This window comes from Camelus bactrianus, chromosome 36 (assembly GCF_048773025.1).
Source record: "Camelus bactrianus isolate YW-2024 breed Bactrian camel chromosome 36, ASM4877302v1, whole genome shotgun sequence".
NCBI classification, from domain to species: Eukaryota; Metazoa; Chordata; class Mammalia; order Artiodactyla; family Camelidae; genus Camelus; species Camelus bactrianus.
The window spans coordinates 8592388-8602915 of NC_133574.1; the positions used below are offsets into that span (position 1 = coordinate 8592388).

The 10528-nt window shown below is 39.6% G+C and overlaps 2 protein-coding genes across 2 annotated transcripts; one reads left to right on the forward strand and one right to left on the reverse strand.

The window, feature by feature from the left end:
• Window positions 1–2758: 2758 nt before the first annotated feature.
• Window positions 2759–3700, forward strand: LOC141576169 (olfactory receptor 4S2-like). The gene is given in 1 exon segment (XM_074358650.1): window positions 2759–3700. A coding segment is annotated over 1 exon segment (936 nt). The 5' UTR covers window positions 2759–2764.
• Window positions 3701–8458: 4758 nt separating this feature from the next.
• On the reverse strand, window positions 8459–9350 carry LOC141576205 (olfactory receptor 4P4-like). The gene is given in 2 exon segments (XM_074358695.1): window positions 8459–9313; window positions 9315–9350. Coding segments are annotated over 2 exon segments (891 nt in total).
• Window positions 9351–10528: the final 1178 nt, after the last annotated feature.

Here is a 10528-nt window from a genome sequence, read left to right on the forward strand (position 1 = left end):
ATATTAAAGTTTTGTGGAAAGGGTAATTTAATCAAATTTATATATTTTGAATGCTTGTAACATAATTGCAAGATACTAAGAAATAAGGAGAGAATAAAAGGTTTAAGTTGATGAAGTGCATTCATACAAGATGATGAGATAGGACACTTAGGATTATGAGTACGAAAATGCCAATAATTTTAAAAGAAAGTGAGATGTTACCATGTTTGAAATGTTCAGGAAATGGAGGAAGGAATTCTTTGAGACACGTCTTAATTCAGGGAAAAAGAAGTGTTCCTCTCGAATCTTAATGTATAGACGTTGGAGGTGCAATTGCCAGGCTTGTGTTTAAATGCTCAGTTTCTCCTGGATGCGAACCTGGTAACATAATTCACCGTTGTCAAAAACTGCTATGTCTTGAGCTCTCTTAAATTGAAGGGTTCTCTCAGTGGAGAATAGTTTTGTTTTTTGCTTTTGATCCAAAGCCAAAGGAGGATGAGCATGTAAAAGCAGGGAGATGTATTTGAGTGTGAATTTGAATTATTATTATTGCCACTGCTATTAGCACCATTATTATTATTGTTGTTAGAACAGGCAGATAGCTAGATATGAGCAGAGAAAGGGGAACACAGACCAAAAGGCAGAAATTGGACAGAAAAAAGGGCCACAGGCCAAATGCTGGAAACCACACATCATGTAAGCACCAGGGGTCCCTGGGAAGAGAAAGAAAAGCAGGAACCTCTAGGTTAATAAGTGGTCACACCTTTGAGGGTGATAAGTGGCCCAGAGGCCAATGAAGAAAGGTAGGAAAAGGTAGGAATCTCCAGTGTCTGAATGTGACCTTTTGCTCATTATGCCCTCATTTCAATAAAATAAGCCTTGCAGATTAGAAGTATCATCATGCACCGAAGCCATGACACTTCCAATCCAGACTAAATAAGGACAAAAATCCCTCGTCTCTTCAGTAAAGTGAAGTTGGGATGAAAATCAGGGAATATGACCTCGGCCCTTTCCTTCCTAATGAAGGGGGCATATTCTGCCCATTCATTTTTACATTCTATGCAACCAACTTGCCAACAAAACTCGGGGAAGCCACTCACCTGAGCCTGCCCACTCTCCCCTTGATAAATTATCTCTTCCCTTAACAAATTCTCACTGTGTTTTTTTTTTTACTACATCTTGTCTCAGAATTCTTTCTAGGACGCAACAAGAACCTGGAACACCGGTTACATCCACCAGCAGCATTATCATTATTTTGTACTGTATAAGAGAAGGCACACCGGTAACGATCATTCCAACAAGTCTAATACGCAGATCTAGTTTCCCAAAAGCTGGGAATGCCAGGCACCACATCGCTGCAAAGGGCGGCTGAGAGCACAGAGCCCATTAGGAACTGTAAGCTCTGAACGTGAGAGATCGCTGGGGGATGTGTCCTTAGGCGGACAGAATTCCTGATAATACCGAAGACACCGTGCCATCCTATGCAACCCTAGAACTAAAGGAGTCATTTACATCTTTGGCTTGATTTGAAGAATAACTTGTGAGCCCCTTTAATCAAAACTATTCTGCAGTCCCCTCTCCACACATTCATTTCAGTGACCTCACTAGAGTGTCTGAATTTCCTCCACTGAAGAGTCACCCATTAAATTTGAATATGAAGTGGTGGTGAGGTTAAGTGCAGAATCATTTTTTCCGTTGTCTTTTTATTTATTCATTTATTTTAGCTAACAGACAAATATTTAAATTACCAAGACAAAGCAAATCCTCGGGAATCCTCAAACACTGAGTTTAAGGTGAGATCTCCCTTCCTTTCCTTTGAAATCAAACAAGGTTTGATGTGTCTCCAGCAGTTTCTTCTGTCACTTTATCTTCTTTTGCCTCTGCCTCCTTTTCAGGGTTTCATGGCTTTTCCAAGATGAAAGAACTGATTTAATTTCATAATAGAAATAACGGTCAATATTACAGATGAGAGTGAAATTAAGACTTTCTCATTTTGCAAATGGGATAACAGACGCTCCATGAAACTAAATGATTTATCTTAGAGTTACAGCACCAACATCTCAGAATCAGATTTGTATCATCTTGGTTCTCTTTTTACTACAACACACCACTCTTTTATTTTTTAACATTTTTTTTATTAATAGTCATTTTACAATGTTGTGTCAAATTACAACACAATACTCTTGAATGTGAGAGATTGACATTAAATAGGGGACTGAAAATTCATGTACACAAAGATCAGAGTTTAATAAGAAGGAAGACCTGCAATGTCACCCAATCTTAACTACCTGAGTGCTCATGGCAATATTCAGAAGGGAAATGTGGGCTTATGTTTTCATTTCCATGTCAAAAATAAGATGAACATTTTCAAAATATAAATGTTACCATATCCCCAAATTCAAAAGGTGATTCAAATTTAGGTTACATGCCTTGGACAGATTAGAAGAAAGCAATTTGTTAGAAACAGATGAAAGAACCTTCATGGAAGATGAGGGAGGTGAAACTCTTGGTTAGATGTGTGACTTAAAGGATTTGTTTTGTTTCTCTGGACTTCGATGTAAATGAATGGACTATCATATTGAAATAAGATGATCAGAATTTGTGCATTTCAATTTCTTTAGGTATACATGCCAATTAGTAGTAAGTACACATTTATCTATTTTTAACTATTCCAATTATTCATTTGTTTTGAGTTAGAAATAAATATTGTTGGTCCTTCTTATGTTTTTTTTTTTTCCAGGTAATTTAAGTGCCTTTTGGGAACTTTGCCTGCCAGACTAATTCCATGGAAAAAATAAGCAATGTAACTGAATTTGTTTTCTGGGTTCTTTCTCAGAACCCAGAGGTTGAAGAAGTTTGTTTCATGGTGTTTTCTTTCTTCTAGACTGTCATTCTTCTGGGAAACCTCCTCGTCATATTGACAGTTTATGTGGGACATCTTTTCAATTCTCCTATGTATTTCTTTCTCAACTACTTGTCTTTTGTGGACATTTGTTATTCTTCAGTCACAACTCCAAAGATGATCGTTGACCTATTAGCCAAGAGCAAAATTATCTCCTACGTGGGGTGCATGTTGCAACTCTTTGGGGGACATGTCTTTGGTTGCACTGAGATCTTCATCCTTACTGTGATGGCCAATGATCGTTATGTGGCTATCTGTAAACCTTTACACTATATGACCATCATGGACCGGGACAGATGCAATAAAATGTTACTGGGGAGCTGGATAGGTGGGTTCGTACACTCCATTATCCAAGTGGCTCTGGTAGTTCAACTACCCTTTTGTGGACCCAATGAGATTGATCACTACTTTTGCGATGTTCACCCTCTGCTGAAACTTGCCTGCACAGACACATATGTGGTTGCTGTTGCTGTGACAGCCAATAGTGATACCATCACTCTGGGGAGCTTTGTCATCTTGTTAATCTCCTTTACTGTCATCCTGGTGTCCCTGAGAAACCAGTCAGCTGAAGGCAGGCACAAAGCTCTCTCTACCTGTGGCTCCCACATCGCTGTGGTCATCATCTTTTTTGGTCCCTGTACTTTCATGTATATGTGCCCTGATACTACCTTTTCAGAGGATAAGATGGTGGCTGTGTTTTACGCCATTATCACCCCCATGTTAAATCCCCTGATTTATACATTGAGAAATGCAGAAGTAAAAAGTCCAATGAAAAAACTGTGGAGCAGGAGGGTTTTATGGGAGGCTAATGCTAAGTAGAAGTAGAAATTCAAGGTGGATGATCTTAAATTTTCCATTCTGCACAGTGAAAACAATAACAACTTCACAGGGTCTTTTTTTTTCTTTAAGGAACAGATGAGAGAATAAAACATTTTACAGAAGTATGTTATGATTTATCATTATTATTATTATTGTTCTAATTCTTCATAATCAGATGATTTTCTGAAATATCTAGGACAAAGAAATCTTATTAAACTCAGATTTCAGGATGATCATACTCAGCATGACAATTTCCTCCTTGCCCTTTTTCCCTTTTTTCATTTTCTTTAAAGAATGAGAGTCTACTGTGAAGTACCTAAGGCTGTTTTATGGTGTTTAGAACTGTGAGCACTCGATACAAGTAGTTTGTATGAATGAAAGTATACAGAAACAGTGGCAAGGATCTGAGCTAAGGCATCCTGATGTAAGTTCTCCAAAACAGTGAAAACAGCCTCATCTGGTTGGAATGGGGAGACAGGGAAGGTATGTACAGAATCTCAAAGAGATGAAACACAGGCTTAGAAAACAAAAAGCCTGTTCTCATCCTCTGGGCTTGGGGAAAAGTTCTTGCTTTTTCTACAACTCATTTTCTTTACCAGAATGATAACTAAATTGGAAAAACAAATACCTCTAAGATCCCCATTTTAACTGTAGCATCCCATTAATGAGCTTCTGCTGACTGACTCTCACCTTTAGTTGCCGTCTGTAGCTAGCACTCTTTATGTATGTAAAGCACTAACAAGAAAAGCTGGAGAAACTAAATAAAAAACAAAGACATCTTTGATGAATACATGATTGTGTCTCAATCAACAGGGTCAATTTGCTGAAATTTCCTCCGTATTTCCTCCAATATTTGAACCAGCCAGCTTCACTGAAAATAGTGAGCCATTTATCACTGCTCGGCTAACATAACCTGATTTCCAGCGTGGATCCACATTTACTCTGGAGAAATAAACATGCATTTCTTAAGTGAACTTGTAACAGAGGAGAACAAATCCTATTTCATATTGAATCTATTCCTTTAGCTCTAACTTTTGTGCTCTGTTCCCTGTGCTTAGTCATGCTGTCCACACCTTTTGTAAAAGACTGTTGCCTATACCCTGAAATACAGAGGATAGCCCATTTTCAAGGCTCTGGTCTTTAAAGGTATAATACTTTTCCATTCATATAGAAATAAGTTGCAAACATTTGTCTTACTGGAGGTTCATAGGAAGATTGTGACTGGACCTACCAGGACAGCTGGAAGAACAAAGGATTCCAGCACCAAGAAGTCTGCAACAACCAGCCATATCCACCCCTTTTTTAGTACAAGTTTGATAAGATGGTTCTTTGGGATACTAGTCCACTATCTTCTCAATCTGCTGAATTTCCAAATAAAGCCACTATTCCATGACCCAACAACTCATCTCTCAATCTATTGGTTTGTCATACAGCAAGTAGTATGGGCTTGAATTCAGTAACAAACTGAAACTCACCCTGATGACACAATCCTCCTTCACTTCACCCAACCTGAGCTTTATTTTTCCACAGCAATAAACACATCACTGACTATCTCTCTGCTATTGTTTCATTCATTGTTTTACAAGTATGATTATTCAAGTTATTTCCCATACCTGGGTATGTGTTTACAGTTGTGGGGGGTGTGTGTGCAGCACAAACATATTATGTCAAGGACTATGCATCGTTAGTGCTTTAAAGAGTAATCTCTGATGTTGGAGCACTCACAGAATAAAAGGTAAGAAAGATCAAAAGGCAGCAAGACATCTGGACTAGAAGATATAGTTAAGAAACCCTTGCCCCAGACCACAGGGATCCGTGTGTATTATCCCCAACTTGGACATATACTCACTGGATCTCTATGAACTTCTCTTTGCTCAACTTAAAGAGGTGATTAGGTTCTCAAATTTATCTGATCATTGAAATCATCATGAGAGGTTTTTGAACCAATAATGGCATCTATTCAAAGAGTTTCTGATTCAGTCGGCCAGTGTTAAAGGGTATAAAAAAATCAGTATCTTTAACAATCTCCTCTGGAAATTTTTAAACAGGCAGTGGTGCATCTAAGATCTTAGATTTGGAAACACTGGGACTAGGTGATACTGGATGTTCTTTGAGCACAAGGGGTTTATGAACAATGAAACCAAAAGAGCCCTAACTTCAGATGTATATTCCCATCCATTCTCCTATAACTTGAACTGAACTTAAGAAACTGTGGAATAAATAAATGTTATCTATTTGATAAGTTTTGTCCAAGATACTCTTTCCTTTGTGTCTCTCCACTAAAGCCTTAACTATTAAGGAATAGTAGTAATATTGATGGTCTCACATCCCTAGGAAGGTAAAAGGTGACAGATTCACTACTCTCCAAGACCAAGAAACAGAACATATAAAATAGTATTCAAGTTTCTACCAGTGACTTTATAAACTTATTCCTGTTCAGAAAACTTCCTCAGAGTCAGTTCTAATCAGAAGAGCTCAGAGAGTCTGCTCTTCGTTCCTTGAAAAGAGGTGGCCAAGAATCACGGCAACTCAGACTCTCCCCAGTTTCACTAGGGGTGACTCTTGTCAAGGAGAAGATCACCAAGATTTGATCCGTGGATAGCATGATCAAGCTGTAGACATGGGGGTCCTGAGGCACCTTCTTGATACTTTGGTGACTCCAGCCTCCAGGTCTCAGGTGATCCTAGATGACATCAGAAGTCTCTTCCAATCCATAAGGCTTGAGGATTCTTGTATAAATTAAAGAAACACCTCAATGTACCAAAAGTGATTTTAGCTTATGCTTTCCAGTTGGCTATACCTGTGTCTTAGTCTAATCTCCCTTATTTCTCCCTAATATGAGGTCCTGCCTGAGTGGAAATGAGACAGATTTGCATAGTATGCATGATGGAAGAAAACATCAAAATATACTATCAGCATGAGGAACAGTGAGGACTGACAAAAGGCATCCCAAAACAGCCATCTCTTTAGCTATGTGCCTTCTCAAATTCATGGCCTTTCACAGACTGGGAGATTTTCCAAATTGCACATTTACAAAGACTGTCAGTTTGCTTACTCATGAAGACTTTTAAAAAGAGATGATAATTATAATCATAGAATTACATTTATGGATTGAACAAATGTTCATTATCCATTTTGAAACTTCTAATTACCACCAATAAAGTACTGAGTATTAATTAGAACAACTTCTGGAAGTATAGTGTGAGTATTATTTGTTGGGAGATAGTTGGTGGGGCCAGTGATGTGAGTTGGTAAGAAGAATTTATCAGAAAGGGAGGTGTTTAAGAGCAAGGAAAAGGTTTAATTGTAATGTTTCTATAGGCAGCAGTGGGTCACACAGGCAAGAGGTGCCTGCGTGTCCTCCAGGAGGAATGTGCAGATTCTTTTATTGGGGAAGGGGTTGTGAACATAAAGAAGTAGGGGAACAGCCTTCTGATTGGCTGTAATTGAGGTGAGGGACTGTGTTACACAGGAGGATAGTAGATTTACAACTCCAGTAAAATGGAGACACGGGCTGACAAATGAAGGTAGTGGAATTTATGATTCTGATAAGGGGGAGACATGAACTGTGACAGGTCAGCCTGAGCTACAGTGAGGCTAGTCATTTCCCATTTCCCAGCTGTTAACTGTGCTAAACAGCAGTCAGAAGTTTACCTCCCAAAGAGGAGCAGGACGATGCCTAAGGGCCAGAAGCTGGTGGGGGTGGGGGGAGTCAAAGGGCCTAAGCAGGCATCAGTTGGCACCTCAGTCTTATTACATTCTATTGAATTATTTTAGAAGAGTGATTTGTTAATGTAAAAAAAATTAAAGTATAAAACACTTGTAAAATTTTTGGCATTTTTAAAAATTATTGAGTGGAAACCTCAAAACTATGGAAGATTTTAGGGCCACTCTGTGAGAGATGTTGCAGTCAGGGTATCTGTTTCCTAAAGGAGGTCACAATTGCCAGACCATGCTGCCTTTACAATTTGCCCTGACAAGAGTTCTCTGATGCCCATCTGTCAGGGTTATGAAGGGCAGAACATTCCAGAATGTCAGTCACAAGTTCCAGAGTGTCAGAGCTGGAAGGGATCTGGAGATCATCAGATCCACTCCCCTTGTACACAGTCTCAGAAAATTAAAGTGACAGAAATTGGTAACCAAGCAGGATCTTGTGGGGCCTTCCCAGGACAGGGCCCTCCCCCATATCCTCTGCTGTAGCTCAGCTCTGAAGAACCCAGGTAATAGTATCTCCTATAGATTTCCTGAGTTTTTCAGGTGCTAAAAACCACCACCAAAGGGGAGAAGTTAACTACCTGATGATCATGAGCATGCAGCCCCAGACCTTCTGGCACCTAGGGGTTGATAGTGTTGACAGCCCTGTTACTTCAACATCAACCAATCAGAGAACTATGCATGAGCTAATCATATACCCTGCACCCCTCCTCCCTTACCTGGCCTTTAATATGCTTTATTGAAACCTTTGGGGAGTTCAAATTTTCTTGAGCATAAGCCACTTCATTCTCCTTTCTTGGCCCTGCAATAAACCTTTCTCTGCTCCAAACTCCAATGTTTCAGTTTCTTTAGTCTCATGGTGCATCAGGCACTTGAACTTGCCTGAGGGGTCATCTGTCTTCACGGCTTGCAGCTTTTGATGACAGCACACCACCTATCTGCACCTAAAAGATTTGTCAACATTACAGATTCTGTGATTAGAGCCCAGTCCAGCAAAGGGTGCAAACACCAGAGGCTTCATCTCCCTCGAGAGAGTTTATCCCATCACCACACTTTCCTCATGGCATTCCTCATGTCTGTGTTTCTCAGGGTGTAGATAAGAGGGTTGAACATGGGGGCAGTCATAGTGTAAAACAAGGCAAAAATCTTGTCATTACTGACAGAAGCAGCCATGGGGACATAGGTGAAGATGAGGGGCAAGAATAAAGTGAACACGACAGTGATATGTGAGCCATAGGTGGAGAGGGATTTGCGGAAGCCCTCAGAGGAGCAGGTCCACAGGATGATGATGTAAGAGATTACCAAGGCAACAAAGGTTAAAATGGACAGCACCCCTGTGGTGGTGATGATTGCAATTACCAACAGACTAATGTCGGTACAGGCCAGCTTCAGCAAGGGGAATATGCCACAGAAATAGTGGTCTATCTGACTGGGGTCACAGAACGGAAGCTGGATAATAATCAATACTTGCATGATGGAATGGACAAAGGGGCCGACAGCAGACGCCATTACGAGGCCATAGCACACCTGTCTCTTCATGATGACCATGTACTGAAGTGGTCTGCAGATGGCTGTGTAGTGTTCATAGGTCATGGCCACCAAGATGAAGATCTCAGTGGCACCAAAGAAGTGAGCATAAAACATCTGGGCCATGCAGCTGTTGTAGGAGATGGTCTTCTGCTGGGCCAGTAAGTCAGTGATCAGCTTGGGGGCCATGGTGGAGGTAAAGCAGACATCCGTGAAGGACAAGTAGCTGAGGAAAAAGTACATGGGCTGCTCTCTGAGGCGGCTTCCCCTGATGGTGAGAAGAATGAGCAGATTTCCTGAGAGCATCGCAATATAGCAAAGTGAGAACAACACACAGCAGGTGACCTTCACATTGTCATCACTGAAAAGCCCCCAGGAGGATGAATTTTGTGATGTTTTTATTTCCCATTGCTTCTGTGGGTGTAAGCATTTAGAGGGGGATGTTAGTATATCTGAAACATGCAACTTTTTGAAATGATTTATTTTAAAAGTCATTCATTTTTTCAGTAAATACATATTGATTGTTTCATATGAAACAATCACTATAATCAGCACTGAGGGTACAGCAGTGTACAAAATACACACAAACTCTACCCATAAGTAAAGTTCATTAGAGCAGACACGCAGAGACGCCAACAGCACAAATAATTAACTCATTGTAATTACGATAAATTCCAAAGTCTCGCACTTACCAAGATCAGCAGGATGAGTATTTAAAAGATGAAACACTCAAAGTTTTGGGAGTCAATTTGGGGATGCAATTTCAGTATTGTCCCTTAAGGGTGATGTTTGAATCTCTGGTATATATGAAACAGCACTGACGTGATCGGTTCTTCAAGGGCAAGAAGGACCCTATAAGTCTTAGCCCTTCCCAGTCACTAAATCTGTGCTAAATCCTGAAAGCTCAGTCATGTCATTAGACTTTGTGATGTCATAATTTTAAATATTGATCCTCTGGATGATAATTTCAGATAATGCATTAAGAGACTTTTCCCTGAACATTTAAAAATCAAGGAAGAGATAAAGCAAGAATCAGAATTTTGGGGAAAAGGTAGCCCCATTGTATGGTCTTCTGGCATATTTATGGCTTCCTGAAATCAACCTTATTCCCCAGGTCATTTTCCAGTCTAACCCAGGAGATCTCATCATTCTTGCCCTTCAGTCACACTTTCTGACACATCTTTTATGACGTCACCCTTGGAGGGGCAGATTGCGTATGAAGATTCTTTTTCACTCAATCTCTTTCCATCACCTTGTATCTCTTTGAATTGAATCACTTTTCTTCCCAGTCTCATTATACTTCATGGGAACAAATCCTTGAATATTTTAGTTAAAAAGGAAATATTTCTTTGGTGCAAAATATAACACAAATCCCTTACTTCCTTTCTGCAACCTGATCTAAAATGTATCAAAAAACTACTAAATTCAGTTTTATAAAAAGATAAAACCTACACATTGAGAGCATTTGTCAGTCTGTTTATGAGCAGTTATAATAGTAATTGAACACTGAACTTTACTCCAACTGACTTTTTAAAAAGTCAATTTTTCCTAAATTAATCAATGTACTCAATAATTAAAACAAAAGTT